General features: G+C 47.8%; 1 protein-coding gene across 2 annotated transcripts; it reads left to right on the forward strand.

Annotated features, from left to right (window-relative positions):
• The first annotated feature begins 406 nt into the window (after positions 1-406).
• Positions 407-21,427, forward strand: CYB5B (cytochrome b5 type B). 2 transcript variants are annotated; one of them, XM_087940352.1, is made up of 8 exons: positions 407-494; positions 9,237-9,261; positions 9,301-9,324; positions 12,000-12,303; positions 14,835-14,963; positions 15,725-15,751; positions 20,156-20,181; positions 20,827-21,427. In XM_087940352.1, the coding sequence occupies exons 1-8, from the start codon at positions 422-424 to the stop codon at positions 20,915-20,917; spliced, it is 699 nt and encodes a 232-aa protein (XP_087796478.1). In that variant the 5' UTR covers positions 407-421; the 3' UTR covers positions 20,918-21,427. The 2 variants fall into 2 exon arrangements, with proteins under 2 accessions (XP_087796478.1, XP_026575571.1); XM_026719786.2 differs by lacking the exons at positions 407-494; positions 9,237-9,261; positions 9,301-9,324 and having other exon boundaries at positions 11,607-12,303.
• The last annotated feature ends 182 nt before the right edge of the window (positions 21,428-21,609 follow it).

The following is a 21,609-nucleotide window of genomic DNA, read 5'->3' on the forward strand; positions in this document are numbered from 1 at the left end:
TGAAGCAAATGGGTGCTGCTCTGTGTTGTAAAAGGAGGTACGGGAGTCAACCTCTGGTGTGTTCCTGCCGCTCACCTGGGGCCCACCTCACCTGCAGCAGGGACTGCTTCTTCCTGGGCTATAGAGGGTGGAGGGGGGGCAGAGGTGTTTTCACACAAACATAACTGAGTAGAAGCAGATCCCAAAGGAGGAGGGCAGCAGCCCTGGTTTTTGTGCTCTGTACTGGACAGAGTCTACTCAGTTATGTTCACACACACCCCCGCCCCCCCGCATAGCTACAGACCTGACCACAGCATGGGGAACTTTTGTGGTGCACTAATAAAAGCATTTGCTCTTCTTCCTACAAAATCGGCCTATATGTGGCTATCAGGGAAACATTTCTTCAGAGCAAGGGACTCCGTGTTCCCCTTCCCCCAAAGGGATGTTCTGCGGTTGGAGCGCAAGTCATGTCCATGTGATAAAACTAGTTTCACAAACCTGTTCCTGTGCCCAAGGTGAACCAGTTGTGTTTGTGAAGGATTTCACCATTTTAAAATGGAAACGAAATGCTGCCAATGCCCTTTCAATTATCTGTAATGCTAAATCATTGGGAGCTAATTGATGATTGTGATGGTTTTCCTTTTGGCAGCAGATTCTTTTCCAGATAAGGGCTGCACAGACGGAGGGGCCGTTTTCTTTCATGTTATAGTCTTGGGAATATTGATAGTATCTGGATGGTAAGCAAGTAAAATCATATAATGATACACCCCACCCGCAGAAAGCTTGCCCATCTTATTCTGATCTGACACATATACAAATCACACAAGACTTTTAGAAAGACTTCAAGACCAGGTTTAATCTGCTTTTCTTCCCCTCCCTCCTTCCCACTCTCTGGAAATGCTTCTCTCAGTGGCCAAAGGCTAAGAGGGGCAGGGTGTGGCTCCTCTCGTCGAATTCAGCCTTCGACTTGGGTCCTGCTTCCCGATTCGACCTCCCCTTCCTGGCCACACATTCTGCTGCTCCCCCAGCTTGCCCTTGCTGATACTGACAGGACTGACTTCAGGCTTAGCTCCGAGTCAACCCATGGATCCCCCAACCTTTTTTTTATCCTGGGCTTATCTGGTGGGGGGGCTGGGTACTCGCTGTACTGTCAGCTTGGTTCCCCTGGTCGTCTTGCCTGTTTCAGGCTGGGATTTGCCAGCAACAGTCCCAGGCCAAGCACAGCAAAATTTTGGAAAGATCTCCAAGGACTCCACCTTCTTAAAACTCCACCTCTCAGGTTGGGCATCCTTCGCTATTGTTAGCTCTTCAGTGTAGGCCAGATAAAGAAGCAGACCTGCTGGGGATTCTCCATAGAATAATACAGTCCAATGATTGGTAGATAATTGAAAATCGCATTTGTGTTTTTAAACTTTATTAAAACTTCAAGATATTAAACTGAAGGAGGACAACTATGGGGCAAGCCCCTATCAGATGTCAGTATTCCTCCATTGTTTGCACTTTCAGCAGAACTAACTTATTGCTTGGTAGGGGCTGTGTTTCTCCTGCACGCAACCACCACCACCACCTTTGTATCCAGTGGCTATTCAGGGAAAGGAAGTGGGAGTTAATTTGTTCAGTGTCTCCTGGGCATTAAGGAAACTCCCTCAGTCACTCACTGCAGGAGGAGGAGGAAATGCCAGGAAACCATTCAGAGGAGGGCAAGCGGAAAATTAAGGGAAAGTGAGCAAAGGCACTTTCATGCCATTTAGGAAAAAGGATAGCATTTAAAAAGGGGAAGTTGATTTTTCACCTTCCACCTATAAGTACCAGATGCTGAGTTTACATTGTGGGGATTATTGCAGGCAACTCAACTCTGGTCAAAGTTAATATTTCCATTAAATGTATGTAGCTTATGAGTAATTTTTAACAGGATGATAAATTGTTTATGACAGTTTTAACAGTACTGTAGAACTTGCATTTTAAAGGGAAGAATGTAGAAAAGATGCATGATTTTATGATCACAGTGACAACTTCCCTTGTGTTTGAGGAAAATGTTCTCCATATTACAATATCAAGACCTCACTGCCTGTCAGCCTTCAAGTAGTTTTCTTGACATCTTTTGCTGCTGATTCTTGTTGGCTGCCATAGAAATGAGGGCAACCTTTCCCTCCCAAATTTGGCATTTGAGTGCGAAGACATTACTGTCTGAACTAATAAGGAGGGGATGCTTTCCTGCTTACTGCGCAATGGCATAGACTTCTCTCTATAAGCCAAGGTCAACCGTCTTTGGCATACCAGATGAGTGAGAAACCACCTGAAGATGTACCCATGACATTATACACACCTCAGATTGGAGGACCAGTCTGGACTCCTGGGGGAGTGAAATTGGTATAACTTTATGTAATTTCCATGCCTATTTGCCTCAGATCTTGCTTTTCTTTTGCTGCTATCACTTCAAACTCAGTAAAAGTATTTTTCTCTATTTTAATGGAGTGGAAGGATTTCTTTCTTGGGTTTTGAATGAGGTACAGTTGACACTGCCATTGATGCAGCCTCCCTTCCTATTTCCACCCCCTCCTCTGGACCTGAGCTGCCATTCATACAAGCCCCGCTCAAAGATGAGGGGATACATGAAAATAATGTAGGTGGGTTAAAAGTACGTAGGGGGTTCTTATTAAAGTTCTATCTATCCTACCAGAGTGAGTACATGACTGTGTGCCTCCTGCTGAGTGTGCTGTCCAGAGGAAGCGAACAGGAAGGTCAGGAACACCAAGACCACCTTCGCATACATGGCAACCCCTCAGAAGCGAATTGTTCTCTGGACACAACAGTGCAAGGTGTTCTGACCCCACTAGGGAGCACTGGTTCTAAGCTCTTCCTCTGTGTGTGTGTGAGAGAGAGATTAAGTATGTGCATAAAGACATGCAGATAAACAGACAAATAGTTGAATTGTCTGAACCTGTTTCCCAACCTCAACATTTTGTGGGCAAGCAATGCCTAAAAACATGGGCTCTTCTCAAGAACCAAAAGCCCATGTGCATTCTGTTCATCAGCCTTCGAGGATCTCTTGGCATGCCTTGAAAGAGAAGAAAGGAGGTGGGGAGAGTCACCAGCTAACATTTCCTATCCACAGTTCCCCCCATGGTGTCATTAGTGGGAAAGTCTCTAGTTTCCGTGTGCCAAAAACAACATGGGCCAGGAAGAAGCAAATTATGCTTGTTTGGCTTTTTGTCTTGACTGCCTGATTTATGAGCCTCAGTGCAATGATTAGAGATGAAAGAAAACATTCCAGGAGAAAGATCTACACATTACAAAAATCTCCTGTGCCTGGCCGCCTGCATGTGTTACTGTAAAAGTGGATGGAAGCCACACACACACACAAAATCAGGAAAATTACAAAGCCCCCCCCTCCCCTCCTTTCATTAGCAAATGCAGAAATACCACAGCCAGGCCTTGTGTAGGCACCGACCTGGCTGAAGCTGGGACATGAGAGGCAAAGGCAGCACTGCAACCAGCTCAAGGAGCAAGCAGCACGTGTCCAGGCATTACAGTAAAAACAACTGACGCCGTCATACACTTGCCAGAAAAGTCCAACAGCATCACGGTAGCCTGTGAACCTCAGCCATGCTTTTCATGCTTCCTATTATGGTCCCTGGTTCTTGGTGGTTACATGCGTTGATCCATGCATTGGAGAAAGGGATTGCCAGCACTCTCAGGTTGCTTCCTAGTCTAGGCTGAAAACAGAGAGATCACTTTGGTCCCTGAAGGAGGACTAGAATTCAGGTCTTGCTGTTTCTAGTCCAGCATCTTTGACAGTTGATGAGTTGCAGGTCCCAGTGCCGGGATGAATCAGCTGACGACCTGCACCCAGACAGACTGTCTGGGTGGGCTCCTCTTGATGGCAAAGATGACAGACACAAAGGTTTCTTTTGGTGAGAGGAAAAAGAGCCCAGAGCAAACTTTGCCCCTCTCTTTTATTGTGCAGCAAGCAGGGGGTGGGTTTAGGTTACATGAGGTTAGACAGGAACAGGAAACACTGCCATATATGGTTAATCCTTATGCTATAGCTGACTCAGGATTTTGTACAGGAACAGGAAACATTGCCATATATGGTTAATCCTAAGTGACTCAGGTTTTACACGTAGCTGTTCCTATAGTGTCACCCTATATATGTATTGTATGTGTATTGGGTTGTCTGTGTACGTGACTTCCTACTGATGTGTCATATCGCAACATCTCCTCTGTTTTTATCTTGTTTTTAGGGCTATTTACTCACTATCCTCACTGTTATGTCCAGTCTAGGTCCTCCGACTCATCCTGTCATAGGTTCATGAGAATTCGTGGTTCCCTTTGGCAGCATCTTTGGTGAACTCGTTATCAGAGTCATCGGAATCTGAGGAGAATTGCAAGAGGGCCTTTTTCTCTATTAGCGCATTAATTTGTTTTTGTTTTGAGTATAAATCCAAATCAATTTGGCCAAATTTTCTTTTAAGGATTTCTAAGAATTTACCTATCACACATGGTCCAATGGTACATGCCAACAAGAGAAGGATAAGTGGACCAGCTATAGCAGATAACAATGTTGTTAACCATGGGGAAAGGTTAAATAGTCCTTGATACCAAGTATGTTGTGAAGCTCGCTCCCTTTCTCTTAATTTTAATCTGGTGTCTAGTTCTTTCATGGAATCTAGGACAACTCCTGAGCTATCAGCATAGAAACAACACTCTTCTTTAAGAGCAGCACATAGTCCCCTTGTTTCAAAAACAAGAGGTCTAGGCCTCTGCGGTTTTGTAAGACCACCTCAGATAAAGAGGTAAGAGAAGTTTGCAAGGCAAGAATGGATTTTTCGACCCTTCTAAGATCTTCATCTATGGTGGCACTTAACTGGCGAAGATGCTGATCAGAAGTAACAAGGCCAGCTATACCTGTGGCCGTCCCAGAAGCCCCAATCCCAGCAGTACAGTTAGCATCAAAGCAGTTACTACTTCTCTTTTGCCCTAAGGTTATATTGTCTAGGTTCTAGTAAAGAAACAAAATCTTCTGAGTTATATACATCAATTTTGGGAAACAATTGTACCTGAATACAGAATGATTTTTTTGTCAATAATACATAATCATTTCAGCAAAGTCAAAATGTAATTTGGGGAAATAGGAAGAAATCATGGTGTAATTAATTGTAGAGTTGAGTATTTGTCCATAAGCGTCCTTGATGACCCATGTGATGTTGTGTGGTTTGTGGGCGTTAAGGCTGGTGGATGTCCCATCAGTCCAGCGAAACGAACAGCCAAGCAGGAAGAAGAGGAGTGCTGTCATCTTTTCGGATGATGGCTCCGCTGGTTGTGGGCGGTGATATGGGCGGACACACCTTGCAGGAACCCAAAGAGTTCTGTCAGGAAGCTGGACTGCTGCGTAGCCTCGACCCCAGGTGATCAATTTGGCAGGTCCTTTCCACGCAGGATCAGGTAACTGTCTATAATAGACTAGTGGTCTCAAGTGGGAACAGGTGGTTTAGTAAAGTGTCGAGATGCAGCAGACAGGGAGGAGTGCCAGTGAGATTGAGGAAGTTAAGCGTATACAGACAAACATTCAAAATATTTTGTAATGCTGGGAGGCTAGGGGGCCCTTAAGGCCATTTGACCCCATGTATCGTTGCAATGCCAATTTTAAGGTTTGATGAGCCCTTTCAACAATAGCTTGCCCCTGGCTATTGTAGGCAATCCCAAACTTGTGGATAATGGACCAGTGATAGCAGAACTCAGAGAATTGAGAGCTGATGTAGGCTGGTGCATTATCTGTTTTTAGATTTTTTGGCAGTCCCAGTACTACGAAGGTCCGAATACAATGATTAATAACATGCTTTGACGCCTCTCCCTTTGAGGGGTGGCCATAATGAACCCTGAATAGGTGTCAACAGACACATGAAGGTATTTCCAAGGGGCAAAAGGTGAGAATTGAGTGACATCCATTTGCCATGTCTCACAAGCCTCTATGCCCCTGGGATTAATCCCTTGAGGAAAGTTTTTGCTTGCAAACTGCAAGTGGGACATTGTTGGATGATTGCCTTTGCTTCTTCCAGAGAAATGCCAAATTGTTTAACCAAAGCCTTTTGTTTTGATGAAAATAACTATGACTTTCCCCTGCTGATAGAGGGGAGGTTGAGGCATCTTAATACTGATTGGAAGTATTTTACAAGCAGTATCAGCTACCTGGTTCCCTTCAGAAAGGAAACCTGGGAGATGTTGATGACTACGTATGTGGGCTACGAATAGGGAATGGGTCCTAGATTGAATGAGCATTTGCAGCTGAAGCAACAGTGTCATTAATGATGGTTGTATAGAAGGAGATAGATATGCCTCAAAATATGTAAGACCAATTGGGAGACATATAGACTATCCGTTATGATGTTAATTGGTTGTTCAGGAAATGTTTTCAAAGCCAAGTTAAAGGCAGCCAATTCAGCTTGTTGTGCTGAAGATTGGGGCTTTGTCAATTGCTTGTGCCAGTTGCCTTGATCATACCAGACACAGGCACCATGAGTTTTAGAGCCATCAGTGAAGATTGTGATGGCTTGAGTTAGTGGAAAAGCAACTACTGGAGAGGAAAAGGTAATAGGTACCGCTTTTTATTAGCTGCAAACGAGGGTCAGAAGGAAGATGGCAAGAGATGGGACCAATCCAATTTTCCAGAGCGTCCTGTAATACATCAGATGTCTGAAAAAGGGGGTCCCATTGAGACAGTTTGAAGGGAACATGTATTGCCTGGAGATCATGGCCGAGTAGGGCCTTAGCTCGGTGACGCCCTTAGTACAGAGCAAGGCGAGCTGAAGGGCCCGGGAGGTAATAGTTGCCCTAGGAGTATGGGGAAGGTGAAGCCATTCAATGATGCACAGCTTCTTTGTTTTGGGGGCTGTTTGGAAGAGAATAGCTGTGAGGAGAGCAGGTGTGGGCAAGATAGCCAAAGATAGCAAACAGTTGGGGATGATGCGATCCACCCACACTTGCTTTAAGGTATTGTTGACTTGGGCTAGTGCCTCCAAGTGCTGTCTTGTAAGATGGACCACATCTGAAGGATGTTTCAAGCCCGTAAGGGCATGGAATAGAGGGGAAAGGGTTGCAGTAGTGACAGAAAGATAAGGCCGTGCCCAATTGAGCGTGCCAAGATATTGTTGAAGTTGTACAAGGGTTGGAGAGGAAGGGAGAGTCAGAGAAGGTAAGGCAGGAGTGGCAGCAGAAGACAGGAGTTTGTGACCAAGATATTGAAAGGGATAGTGAGATTGTATTTTTTCAGGGGCTATGTGGAGGCCTGCTGTGGTCAAGAGTTTAGTGAGGATGGGAAGGGTTTTTGCAACTGTGCCTTTAGGGCCTTCAGCTGCGACCAAGATGTCATCCATGTAATGGTATACAAGAAAGGAGGGATATAGGTTGCGATATGGTTGGAGAGCCATGTCAACATAGTGCTGACACATAGTGGGAGAGTTTAGCATCCCTTGAGGAAGGACTTTCCACTGATACCTTTTGGTGGGTCTGGAGTTATTCAGTTCTGGGACAGTGAAAGCAAATAGAAGCCTATCTTGGGGTTGAAGAGGGATGGAAAAGAAGCAATCCTTAAGGTCAATAACTAGAAGGTCAAAATGCTGTGGGATAAGGTTTGGATTGGGAAGTCCACATTGCAGGGCACCCATTGGTTGAATGATAAAGTTCACGGCCCTTAAATCTTGAAGTAGACGAAATTTCCCAGATTTCTTTTTTATAACAAAAACTGGGGTATTGTAGGGGCTGGTAGAAGGTTCAATATGACCAGCACTTAATTGTTCAGAGACAAGAGCAGTCAGAGCAAGCAGCTTCTCTTGGGGAAGTGGCCACTGATCTACCCATACAGGAATGGATGATTTAAGGGTAAGAGGGAGAGAAACAGACATGATGAGAATCAAGGAATGTGAAAGGTAGCTCCAAGCTGTTCTAAAAGATCCCGACCCCACAGATTGTAAGCAAGGGGAAGGATATAAGGTTTGATGAGAGCAGAAGCAGAAGCATTAGGGTAATGGCCGTGAAGCCAATTAGAGCTGACCTGAGCGCTTTGAACTCCACCAACACCTTGGACAGAAGGTGATTGTTCAAGGGGCCATTCTGGGGGCCATTCAGTGGTTGAAATTACCGAGGCATCTGCTCCAGTGTCCACCAGTCCTGTAAAAGGACGACCATTAAGAGACACTGTTAGCAGAGGTTTTGAAGCTTCTATAGAGCAGTCAATAGCCATGAGGGAGGGGGAAGAGGAAGTGGGGATGGAGGAGGGGAGAATGATAAGAGTGGCTACGATAGTGTTAGCAGGTAATGAGAAAGGTCTATCACCTACTGCTGTAAGAGAGAGGCAGTTAAGAGCGGATGAGTCATAAAGAAAGGGGCGGCGATCACCCCTTCCATGATCAAAGAGGAGTTTGGGATGAGCAAGATGGGCGTGTGAGGTGAGAGTGGGCGGGGAAGTGTAACTGTGAGAGGGAGGGTAAAGACAGATCCAGGATCCTCATAGATGATAGCAGTTGCAAGCAGAACAGGGAAAGCTGATTGGGACGAAGTAGATGCAACCTTGGAGGCAGGGCTAGTTGCTGGCCCCGAAATTAGTTTCCGAGGGGGCATTTGGAGAGGGATGTGGATTAGAGCGACATTGGCTAGCCCAATGGAAACCTTTACGACAGCGAGGGCAAACTGTTTTTGGCTTGACAGAGGAAGGAGGAGGTCCCCTTCCCTTGGGTGCACTGCCACCTCCTGGCGAACGGCACTGAGACTTAAAATGACCAGGTTTGCCACAGTTGAAACAATTCCCTGCACGAGGTGGTCATGGCAAACGAGGAGGTAATGGCTGAGGCAAGGGCAGTGGCTTTATGCGCCTCAGTTCCCACGTTCTGACATGCTTTAATATAGTCAGCAAGGGTCTGATGTGGAATGGACTGAAGAGGTTTCAGGATTTGTTGGCAATCATCATTAGCATTAGTCACTGCAAGCTTTGAGAGAAGCTCAGCTTGCGCATGGGGGTTTTCTATCTGCCGGTTAAGTGCATCTGATAGACGGTCAATGAAAGAGGTATAAGGTTCAGAAGGACCCTGAAGAATTTTATGAAAAGACAAAGAGGGTTGAGATGGGTCAGGAACCCTACGAAAGGCATTAAGAGCAGCATTACGCATGATAGGATAGCCCTCAGTAGCCATTTGAATCTCATCTTGTGGGGTGATCACAGCTCCTTGGCACAAAAGGTGATCCAAGGTGACACCCTGGGGAAGCCCTGCTGTTGCAGCCATGGAGACGGCCAAGCGATAATCGTTGTGCCACGCTGCAAGCTGGGAGGACGTCAAAAGCATTGAAGCCATTGTTTGCCATTCAGAAAAGAGAATATTATGGTTGTTAGAGATATTCTCCAGCATGGCACGCACATAGGGTGACTTTAGACCGTAGTTGGTGGTGGCAGATTTAAGATCTTTCATAAGATTCCATTCCATGGGGGCATACTGAGCAACTGGATTGCCTCCTGCCACTGGGGCTTGAAGGATCATGGGGAAGCAAGAAAGATCTTCTGCATTAATCTTCCCATTAGCTAAAGCTTCCTGAAAGGTGTTACGAAGCAAGGGGAGGGGTATTAGAGGGAAGGAGTCAGGTTTTGTAAAGGAAGATTTTGAGGCTGAAATGCTGTAGGGAGGGGGAGGGGGAAGGGGGAGAGGAATGCGAGGAATGTAAGGCTTTTGTTGAAGGGGAGGAGGGAGGGGGAGCGGGGGCGTTTGGAGACAAAGAGTAGGTGGGTGGAGTTTCTGCTGGAAGAGGAGAGGGGGATTAAGGGGGGAGGAAGGAGAGGAATGTAAGGCTTTTGTTGAAGGGGAGGAGGGAGGGGGAGCGGGGGGTGTTTGAAGACAAAGAGGAGATGGGTAAAGTTTCTGCTGAAAGAGCAGGGGGAATTAGACAAAGGAGCTGCTGAAAGAGCAGGGGGATTTGAAGAAGGAGGAGGGAATCTTGTTGATTCAAAGTTGAATCAGGAGAAGGATAAAAATATCAATCGCAGCCATGAGCGCTCTCCAGGTACAGAGAATATGTGGCGCTGCCCGAGGAGGTTGATGGATCCATTTCCCAATTTTCTCCCATGTGGAGCGTTTAAGAGTGCCATCCTCGGAATAGGCTGGGCAATGTTTTTGAAGATAGAGCAGAAAAGAGATTATAGCTTTCCTTGAAAGAGGAAAGACTGTCATGCCATTAGTTCTTTGCAGAGCATTGGCCTTCCTGACTAAAAATGAAGTTCATCCACATGCTTGGACAGAACTTTGGAAAGTGGGGAGCCCATACTACGAATGCGCTTGCTGTTGCCCAGTGGGTAGTACGGAGTCAGGGCGACGTCTCCCTAGAAAAGGAGCACGTTGTGAAATCACGTCGGGTCACCAGTTGATGAGTTGCGGGTCCCAGTGCCGGGATGAATCAGCTGACGACCTGCACCCAGACAGACTGTCTGGGTGGGCTCCTCTTGATGGCAAAGATGACAGACACAAAGGTTTCTTTTGGTGAGAGGAAAAAGAGCCCAGAGCAAACTTTGCCCCTCTCTTTATTGTGCAGCAAGCAGGGGGTGGGTTTAGGTTACATGAGGTTAGACAGGAACAGGAAACACTGCCATATATGGTTAATCCTTATGCTATAGCTGACTCAGGATTTTGTACAGGAACAGGAAACATTGCCATATATGGTTAATCCTAAGTGACTCAGGTTTTACACGTAGCTGTTCCTATAGTGTCACCCTATATATGTATTGTATGTGTATTGGGTTGTCTGTGTACGTGACTTCCTACTGATGTGTCATATCGCAACAGACAGTGAATACCGACCGGTTCTTACTGTGCTTACTTTCCAGTAAATCTCAACACAAATAAATGTTTAGCCAGAAACCATAAGCCACAGTTCTCTGATATAAGGTCATAATTGGACTTAGCAGCTGAAATGTAGTGGCACATCATAGTTCATTATGACACTGAGTGTGTTGGTTCCTATAGTGTAGGAAAAAGACGCTGTGACAACCTTTTTTTGCACCCTTGCTCTAAGAGATATTCTGAAATGCTGCTCTGGAATCCAGAAACCACTGCAGATGTCAAGGAAGGAGGGAAGTGTATTCACACTCAACTGAAATACATATCTGAAGGGTTTATGCATTGAACTAGCGAAGCTACCATTTTGCTTGAAAGTCCAAAGGGGAAATAAATTACTCTGATTCTCCCAAATTCCATCAGTGTATAATGAGCTTTCCAGAAGCTCAAGGTACCGCTTGTGTCACCTTTCAACAAACGAAGGGAGTGACCAATCTACCCTACCTACATTTCTTGTTTTTATTACCTCAGATAAGACGGAGCCACCACACAGATAGGTCTGCATTGTGATTGTGTATCTCTGGCCTATCGTTATCTCCACCCCGTTCCAACTCTCTGTAACTTGATGGTAAATAAATGAAGAAGCTGCTGGGCTAGCCTCCAGCTCATGTGGCCAAACTCGCTTGACTGGAAAATAAAAAGCACACATTTCCTGTGAAAATGACGGCTTTCCACACAGGTTGTCCCCACCCGAAAATATTTCCCGTGACTGACTAAACAAAGAACAGGAAGGTACGACTGTCCCTGGGGAAAATCAGATCATTTTTTACAATTGAATATACTGCATGGTTCATAGACGTCTCATATGTGAGCCCACTGGGCCTCCCTTCTTTCCTCTCCATTGTGCTTAACAAAGAGCGGGCACGTGCAGAACCTGAAGCCCAGGCTTTTAGGTCACCAGCACATTTTCAAAACTAAGGATCATTTGGAGGCTAATTCGTATTTCCTGCTGTCCAACTGGAGAGCCGGTTTGGTGAAATTGCTGGCCTACAAACACAGGAGACTTCCCTTTGACCATGCAAGCGGCGCGCGCACGCGCACACACAAATATGTCCTAAAAACCCTCGGAACGGCTCCCTCCAGCCAGGCGGTTTGTTGACGGCCGCTCTCCACAAAACACGGCGCGTTACCAGACGGCTCGGACAGAAGCGGCCATCCAGCACATGTCACTTCCTTCCGGAAGGCCCGTACCTCGGCGCCTGATTGGCTGCCTGGGGGAGCGCGCGGGGCTGGTATTGGCCGAGCCAGAAGGGCGGGCGGCGGGCGGCGGCCTGCGGGGCCGAAAGCGGTGAGACGGGAGGCGCGGATGGGGACGGCCGGAGAGTGTGGCGGCGCAAGGCCGGAGGCCGGTCCCTTCTTCACCTTGGCCGAAGTGGCGAAGCACAGCAGCGACCGGGAGGCCTGGTTGGTCATCCACGACCGCGTCTATGACGTCACACGCTTCCTCGACGAGGTGGGGGGCGCGACGGCGGCCAGAGGCAAACGAGGCGCCCCAGCCGCATCTCCCGCCGGTGGGGCTGCCGTCTTGGAGCCGGGCGGCCGCTGTGCCGGGAGATCCGTTTCTTTGGCCCCCGCAGCGGCCTGGCTGGCCGGACCGCCCTTTCACAAGCAGCGGCAAGCCTGGCCTTTGTGGGGGGGGGGTCGATTTCTTCTATTTAGACTCCTATTGTTGAATCTCAGCAGCAAAGTCCGTATAGCGGAAGATTCAGCCCTGGGCTGGCCGCGCAGTCACCTGAAGGAGGAGAGCAATAGAACCAAAATCCTAAGTGACACAAGAGCTCCTTGTTTTCTTTCTTTCTTTCTAGGACTGCCCAACTGTCTTCTGGTTTGAATATATTACAGGCATGAAAAGACAAGATGAAACTATGATAAAATTACCAAAACAGTCCAGAGATTGCTCAAAACGGTAGAGCGACCCTAATCGACTGATGTGTTGAGGGTTGTATTTAAAATACCTTAGCAAATAAGTAGTGTAAATACTGCTGAGGATAATATAAGGTTGCTGCCAGTCAGCTTTCGGTCAAGAGGGCACCATAGTTGTCCTCAGGAAGGTGCCCAGCTTGCCTGTGATCCAAAGCGAGAGCTTGGAATATTTGCAGGGCAGAGGTCAGAGAAGGGAGAGGCTAACTGATCCTGTTGTCCTCTAGGTGCTGGCTCTGGAGCCTTGGCCACTCCTGAGTGGTTGTAAGACCCCAGAGCCAGGAGGGCAGAACTGAATTGCATTTGCTTGAAGTTTGGAAGCAAAGCTGAATGGACATGACAGACTCCCCACCTCAGCATGCTAGCAGAACATTATTACTCTGCCTGAAATATTGCTTGGCTCTTGGTTAATCCAATTTCTCAATCTTTTTGTATATCCGATTATGCTTCTTGTTGAGCTGGATTATTTAAGGCGTCAGGAACCCTGTAAGGAGGTGCCAAGAATAGAAGTCCTTGTGACATCCTGGCCTCCTCCAATGAACTGGAAGTTAACTTAAGGAACTCAAGGTCCACTTATATTGTGAGCTGTCCAGAGTTTGGTAGCACCAAAATGGAATCATGTAAATGAATACGTTAGTCTGAGAGCTTGTCATTGCCTAATCTGAGTCTGTGCTATGCACAGGAGTCTGTTGAATGTCTTGGGATAAGCATCCTTCACTTTAGAGGTCACAGAAGCAAAAGGAAGAAGTCAATTGCTAAAGGTGCAAATGGAGCCCTTATTGACTGCTGTCCATGTCTTCTTGCTTCCCCCTTTGTCCACACTACTTTCTGTATTACTCTGGGTAAAAATGTGAAATCTGCCACAGGGGGAAACTAATGACGTCAATCAGAGATTATTCCTTTAACCTCTGCTCCTCACCTTACCCTTGGAGGAGTTTTACCCTGGGAGCAAAATCCACCGCAGGGTTCCTTGCAGTGTGCTGAGGGTGTGTCTGGGCATGTTTTGCCCGCATTGCACTCACTGACCCGACAAGCTGTCTGGCTTCTGTGCTGCTGTCAGCTGATGGCATCTGCTCCCTGGGGGAGGGGGGGGGAGCAGGAAGCCAAACATCAGTTGAAAATATCATATAATCTTTAGTAGCCTTCTCAGCATGCTAGGCCGTTTGTCCTGCTGCCCTGCCATTATTACCCTCAGTGGGCAGCAGTTCAGCCAGAGGCAGGCCATTCTGCCATCTTCCTGAGGGAACCAGACAGGATTAATGCTGGACATTTGGCCAGCAGAGCCAGACTTTCTCTTGTACTCCTTGATGGTGGTACACAGCTGGCAGCCTGACAACCTGCTTGCCAAAGCCCCTGCCAGCATTCAGCATCTTGGGAAGTATAGAAACTTGAGTAGCTAAGCCCCAAACAGAATAAAGAACTGCTGCCACCCTCAAAATATTAGGACAAGAATAGGTCACAGAAGTCTTGCAAATTTCCTGAAACAAGAAATGTGTTCAACATACCAGCGTTAATCTGTCCAGAGATAAGAAAAACAAACTCCTTCCTGAGTAACCAACCCGAACTGCATAGGAAGGCATGTCTGCATGGCTGAATTGCAGCTCTGGTCATATTTCTGTGGACAGATGAGTGGACAAATGCCTGGAGTATAGACCATAGGGTCTACATTTGCAACATTGACCGCATCTCTCTAGGTGCTTGGCTGATAGAGGTTCCTTAAGCTAGTTCCCATCAACCAATGGAAACCCATCCTCCCTTGGTTGATGGGTTTCCTTTAAGCTAGTTACCAGGAAGGACATGACACCTACATGTTTATTTACCTCAGAGAGTTTTTGGGTAATTGGAAGGGCTAGGACTTCAATAAGGTTGCATTAATAGAATGCAGGCCTTTAAAAGTGTGCTAGGAAATAGGTCCTGTTGCTTTCATCTAATGGGATTTACTTTATGGTAAAATATTCTTAGATCCTCAGAAAAATCTTGAATGCTTGTCAATTTTTATACCATTAGCTAGAGGGATTCTTTTCCTGGTTGTTCCTCTTTCTCAGACTTTCTGTTCTTTTTTAGCATCCAGGTGGAGATAAGGTTCTGCTTGAACAAGCTGGTAGAGATGCCACAGAGAGCTTTGAAGATGTCGGCCACTCCATGGATGCCAAAGAAATGCTCAAGCAGTATCTCATGGGAGAGGTCCATCCGGTAAAGTCTGGTCCACCAAATACGTTTGGGGTCCTTGTGATATTTGTGGTGAAAGGTTTTCTCCCTGGGGAGCAGCTCCTTTTGCTTCCACGGCCCTGGGAGCCCTTTGTCTGCCTTGGCTTGGCTTATCTGCGGATTCCTGTTTAACAGGCCAGGCCGTCCCCCTCGTGAGCTACGAGCAGGTTAGGCAAGTGAAGTCAGGCTTCGCCGGGAGAGATGGATGGTCCCCCTCGCCGGGTTGGATGCCTCCCCCACATCTCTCCAGAGGGATCCTGAAACCCATGGCCAAACTGATAGGGATCACTCAGAATGGACATAAAAACGAACGGAAGATGCCTTTGGTCGTTTCCTCTCCTTTATCAAAAGACATTTCATTTTCTGGGGGGTATTTTTTCTTTAGGGCAGTGAATACCTTAACAGCAGTTATCTCTCTAGGCCTAGATGAAAGAGGAGATGTGATTTCAATCCAATGCATTTTGTAGATTTTCTGCGTAGAATTGATGCTTCTAAATGTATAAAGATAAATCTATTCAGACTGAATATTGCATTCATTTCCTGTATTTTACTTTTAAAATCATTCAGTTATATGCAGCAGAATATTATTAGCTGCCACCAAGCTCCCTGCTGACTCATCTAGCAGCAGCCTGTGCCCGTCTCCAGGGGTTACTGAGGAGGCCAGTCATTCTTTCAGAGGAGGCAGAAGGGGTGGTTTTCCTCAGATGTGTAACAAGAGTCTCTCCTTCTTTCCCTTTTCTCAACAGGACGATCGCAAACCTGATACCTCCAAGGTAAGGCCCAATCCTGCTAGTGTGTTTCCCTTTTAATTCTAGCAGGGAAGCATCCTTCAATACCTAAACAAATGCTGTAAGGACAGAAACATGTTTTCAGCTGAGTGAGATGTTGCATGGCTGCGGAGGTGTGTGGAGATGGCGGGGGGGTGGGGGGAGAGAACTAGTCTTATTCTGCTGGTCAGAATGCTTTGGATCAAGGCAGTGAGCGCGAGGCTGTGATTTGTGAGTGGTCAGCCACCTATCTTTCCCACAGGCAGCATCTTTCTGCCTTGCAAGGGGTGCTGCCTGTCAGTCTTCTACCTTGGAAGGAAAACTGTTCAGGGACTTGGGGCCCTGCTGTGACGGGACCCATGTTCAGAGGCAGCGGAGTTCTGACTGCCAGCTCCTGGGGGCCTCCAAGAGGAAAGGGCTTTATCGTTTTATCTTAGTGGGCCTCCTGAGGAGACAGAATAGGAGAAAGTCCTCTGGGGCAGAGGTCCTTGGGTAAGGCACTAGGCATTTGCTGAAGGAGCTGGGACTTCCTGGTTCCTCTTGACTGCTCTGTCTTGCAGCAGAGGGAGTGTGAGGAGCCCTCACGGTATGCTCCAGTACAGGCCCTGGCACTGTGGGGTAGCCCTCCTATGGAGGTAGCTGAGGGACCTCTTCCCTTTGGGTAGAGTGCCGTGTGGTGAGCAGAGTGCAGCCCTTTGCAGCAAGGGAATAAAAGTTTTCTGCAGTTTAGCTTACAGCCCAGTTTGTAATTGTCCTGTTTTGCCTCTCCCTCCCTGTCTTGTGTCAACAAAGGCTTGGGATGAGCGTGATGTCCCAGCTTGCAGCTCACTGAACTTGTCCCCAGAGAGTCATCCACTTTCAGCTGCCGTGGGTGGCCTTGATTTCTCCCAAGGGGCCCGAGGGGAGGCCAGAGCTGAAAACGGCCTTGTCCAAGAGCCCCTCCCCACGAGCGATATTGGAGGCTGTAAACCTTTCTGTGGGGCCTTTCTGTCCTTTGTGATTCTGGTGGAGAAGCGGAGGCTTGGTGGCCTTGTTCCGGCAAGGGTAAAGTCTCCCCGGCTGGAAGTTGGATGGGAAGAGGGGCACCGAGGTCAATAGGCCTGCTTTGCTCTGGCTTGGCAGCCTGTGGGGTGGGGGTGGGGGGGCTTTGCTGGGCCCTTTTCTGGCCCTTTTTCCTCTTCTGCAAGGCTGTCCAGCTGCCCCTTTCCAGAACCCTCCCTTGTGGCCACCTTTTTCTGGTGACAGCCAGAAGTTTCCCCAGACAGACCCTGCCTTCACTTTGGGATCCGATGTGGATCCTCGGGGGCCTCTTCTCAGCCCAGGGACCCCCGGCTCCAGCCGGCCTTCTCTGCGTGTTTTGTCTCCCTTTGCCAGGCCTAAGCCAAGGGCTGCTCTTGCATGTCCCCCTCCTCCCTCCCTGCTTGCTCCCTCTCTGCGTGTTCAGCTAACGCCGGATCTGTGAGTTTCAAGACCCAACGACATTTGCGTGACTCAGAGGTGCCGAATCCTGTCTTGGACATTTTGAGAAACGCTTTAGCCGAAGCCAGGGGGAAAGTCCCGAGATTGGACCTCCTGCAGAACACAAAGAGATTGAGATTCAAATATATGCTTGTGTCTGCCAGTCCTGTGGAGGGGCTTAGGGTATGATGATGCGGCTTTAATTGGAAAAGGGGAGGCCAGAATTGCTTCAAAGGTCGCCTTTGACATGACTGTAGCTGGCAGCCTCTTGAAGGTTCCTTGGGTGGGATTTGGCTAGAATGGAGGCTGACTTTCGGTTGATGGCCAGCTGTTTGTAAGGTGGCCTTATCCTGTCCCAGGAAGCAAGGCCTGGTAGCGGTTCTGCTTTCTTTTCACCCGGAGGCCTGTCCTTCTGGTCTAGCAAGAAGAATGGAACTGAAAGACAAGGTGCTTCCAGTTCTGCCGCTGGTGTTTCCTCCCAGTAACAGCCCCCAGGGAAATGTGAGGACAGGCCGCTGCTTCTGGGAGCAAGGCAGGCATCTCAGGTTGACTTCAGCCAACTCCTGAATCTGCCACCTTTCCAAGTGACCTGCCCACACGCTCAGCTTCTGAATGGCAGCCCTTCCCGCCTTTTGCCTTGAAGACAACTCTGTCCTCCAGCTGGGGCAGAAAAAATCCCCTTGAACATCCTATCCTGCCACATCCCTTGGACGTCGGTTCCACTCTTGAACTGCCCTCACAGTTCTCCTACCTAAAAACTGCAGCACAAATCTTCCCCTTGCTGCGTCTTTGCTTTGTTGCCTCTGGGGAGGATGGTGTAGATTGCTGGGAAGTTGGAAGGGATGACTGCATAGTGCTCTGAGGTGGAATTTCTCACCATCCCTCTGAAAATGCTGGGTCCCTTGAGCGCTGTGTCAGGCCCAGGGTCTCTGCGGGAAACCTGTGCCCAGAAGGAGCGTCCAAAGCACCGCCCGTGACTGCAAAGGGCCAAACCTCAGAGCGACGTGGGGTGCCAGGCACAGGGGAGAAAAGCAGGAGGAGATGGAAACCCTGGCTGTGTTTGCAAAACTTGCTTAAAACGGTTGCCTAATTGGCTTGTTTTCTGACTGCACCATATATGGCGCTATAAAGGACAGACTTAGGCTTGGTTTGCAGCACATGGTATAAGGGAACTGGACTGCTTTTTGCTCCAGTTTTGAGCAGCACGATGCTTTTGATAACATGAAAACTGTTATCAAACCAACTTCGATGCTCTCTCTCCCCCCTCCTGTCATGTCCATTATCTGTGATGAATAGCCGCCCAAAAATGTGCCTCTGACTTAATTGTCTTACTGCTCTTGCAGTGGGATTATCTGTTGACGCAGTGAGTTTCTGTTTGTTTGGCTGGGGCCTTTCTGGCCAGTCATCTCAGAAGGTTGCCTGCGCCTCCCTTCCTGAAGCCAGAGAGCATCCCCCCCATGCAGCCATGCTGCCCCATCAGCCCTTTACTCTTCCCAATGTCTGGATTGGATTTCAGGACTTCTCTGGAAACGTCGCATCTTTTCATGGGGTCTCGTCTTTCTTCCTACCGACATGATAGTTTTTCCTACAGTGAAAGGCTGTTGACTCACCGGGTGAATGCAGATTGTGGCTCCTTCTTTTGTGTTTTGGGGGATGGGTGTGAGCAGAGCGATACGTCTGGATCCAAGCCACATAGCTTTTCAGAAAAACAGCCATTTGGGCTGAAAAAGGAATGTTGTCCCATCTTGGGATTTGCTTTGATGGACTCTCCTGTTGTAACAACCTAGAGAAATCATTTTTTCCTAAAAGCTCTTTTGTGTTCCTTTGAAAAAACAGCCTGTTTTTGACTAGCACAGCCTCGCTTCTGCAGTTAAAAGAGGCCCCTTTTATTTTTCTGCAAATAACTGAAACGTGATTCACTATGTCATCTACACACAGGATAAACTGGAAACGGTTTTCTTCTCCGCTCACGTCCACAGCAAATAAAGTCATGAGCTGTAGACTGCTGCAGATAGTAACAATGGAGACAATTCTTGTATTGAGAAATGATCTCTGGGGTTCTGGCTGCCCTGCCGACTTCACCATCTCCACCCTTTGCATCATCTGGCTGTCGACCAAAGGGAAGGAGAGCTGCCTCTCTTGCCTTTTGCTTACAACGGCCTGTCAGGGACGGCAGCAGGACAGGTGGTTAGCTTGCGGTTGGGTAACTTGCTGCCTTCTGTCTTTGGGCAAGGAGAGCTTCCCGTCAAGTCCTTAGAGCTGGTAGGACAGACAGGGCCGTGGGCCCCAAAGAAAGGATTAAGTCAAGGTAAACTGAGTCCCATTGGGGAGTTAGTTGTAACCTGGCAATTAACTTTTCTTCACACCTGGCTGAGAAATTTTGCCCGGGAACAGCCATGCTGTTTTGGGCAGACCTCCTCAAAAAGCACTGCATTTGTACCTTTGCAGGAGGGTCCGTAAAGGATTCATTAACAGCTTACAACCCTGCCTTTTGAAACTTTCCTTTGTTGCTCAGACCACTCTTCCTTTAGTCACTTCTGGATGAGGCATGTTAAGCCCCTTTCTCTTCTGCCCTCTCCAGTGCTGAACAGGCCGAGCTCTTAGAATCAGGCTGAACGCAAGGCTGCTCTTAGGAGAAAACGGGAGGGGGAGCGCAGTGGCAGAGATCCCAGCCAGCCAAGTGGAAGGAAGGAATAGGCTGGGCACCTGATTCTTATGATGGATGGTGGGGGGGGGGGGAAGGTTGTCATTCTCCTTCAGAAAGGCCCCCTTGGCCTCTTGTGGAGATCGATGGGACATGGTGACCTGACCTACAGAATAAATGGGGAGGTGGACCAGGGGAAGGAAACTAAGACACCCCCGTCTCCCAGTACGTGAGAAAGATGGGAAGAGCTTTCGGACTCTCTGAGCAATTGTCAGCTTAACACAAGCATGTGCCTTTTATCTCCCCAGGTTCCAAGCCCATTCCATGAGTCAAGGTACAGTATTCTGACAATGTTGTAAGTCAAAGAAATGCACTCCTTTGGCTTTAAAAGCAGCCTCTGGAAATGTATGTCCGCCTGTCTCAGTTGGAAGGCTTGCAGGCATCGTGTAGCTAGTGAAATTTACCTCTCTGGTGATGGCAAAGAGAGGAATCTTATAGTTGGCACCGTATAGCCAGCACTTACATTAGACCCTTAACAGTAGGTCTAATGCAAATGTAAACATGTTTTACATGTGTCGGATAACCTTAGAGAATTTCCTTTGGCAGTCTTTACCTGGTGGCCATCATAATGCTGTGCCATGAAATGGGAAATTCTGTAAGGAGTGTTGGTGTCTGCAACATGTGACCACATAGTTTGACTGAACCATGCCAAAAAGACCATGTTGCCCCACAATGCATTGATGCTAAGAAACCAAAATACAGCAGCTGCAACTGTGAAGAGGAACAGAAAAAGCTGGTCTGGAGATGTCAGCCTTCTTGCTGAGTTTTAGTTGCTAGAACTTGATTATGATAATTATGCACAAGATGGTACTGGATGCAGGTGCCCTTCATTGCCATCTTGCATGTAGTAGTCAGAAGTCCTGAAAGCCGGAATCGTGGAAATGTGGCTCACACCTTATCTTTCTTCCTTGTTCCTCAGCATCTGGACGGTGTTGCTGATCCCCATCCTGGGAGCCTTGGTTCTGGGCTTGATGTATCGCTACTACATAATGGATGGCAAGTCCTCCTGACTTGAGTCTGTAGGAATTAGCTGCACCCACACCATTCCATTGACAGCTGTAGTTGTTTTCTGACTTCTGATGGCTTCCAGGCATCTTTCACTTTTATCCGTCAGTTTAGTGCCTCTGCGACCTGCAAAGCCAAGCAGGGATCTGGGAAGACCACCATCTTTGCTGTAAACTCCAGAAACTCTCATTCCCCTGTGATATGCTTTTTCAGGCATCGGCTACAAGTCATTTTGATTCAAGTGGTTCTGATGTTGTAGAGCGGCAGTCCCTGGTTATTCCAGCTTGTCTTATCAAGCACTGTCAGCAGCTAGCATATACCCAGGTTTCCTACAAAAAATGCCCCCACCAGCATCTGCCAACGGGGCTTGCTTGGGGAGATCTTCTGTAGGCTTCTCCTACACTGGCATTTTCAAATGGTTAAATTAACTATGTATTTTTAATTGTGTTTTGGTTTGCATAGTCCTGTTACTTTGTATGCCTGCCCTGTTCTGTAATAAAAGTCTCTCTGGACCAGCCAGATTAATTTCCTTGACTTGACAGCTGACCAGGTAGTCCTTTTGCTGTTGGCGTAGCTTTGTCTAAGGGGCGTGGGGGGGAGCTGTTGTCTCCTCCATCAGTGTAGGACTGGAGCCCTGAGCTCAAGATAGCAGAAGTAGGGCAGGGCTTCAGCCCGATTCCAGCTAGGCCAGCCCAAA

The sequence above is a fragment of the Pseudonaja textilis genome, chromosome 11 (genome assembly GCF_049901715.1).
Source record: "Pseudonaja textilis isolate UNSWEBS1 chromosome 11, rPseTex1.2, whole genome shotgun sequence".
Classification (NCBI taxonomy): domain Eukaryota; kingdom Metazoa; phylum Chordata; class Lepidosauria; order Squamata; family Elapidae; genus Pseudonaja; species Pseudonaja textilis.

Excerpts from the sequence above, each read along its gene's own strand:
- CYB5B (XM_087940352.1), top strand. The coding sequence starts at position 422 with ATGTTCTGCGGTTGGAGCGCAAGTCATGTCCATGTGATAAAACTAGTT. Across the intron at positions 495-9,236 it reads AACCTGTTCCTGTGCCCAAG|CCCTGCTGTTGCAGCCATGG; the intron begins GTGAACCAGTTG and ends ACCCTGGGGAAG. Across the intron at positions 12,304-14,834 it reads TCACACGCTTCCTCGACGAG|CATCCAGGTGGAGATAAGGT; the intron begins GTGGGGGGCGCG and ends GTTCTTTTTTAG.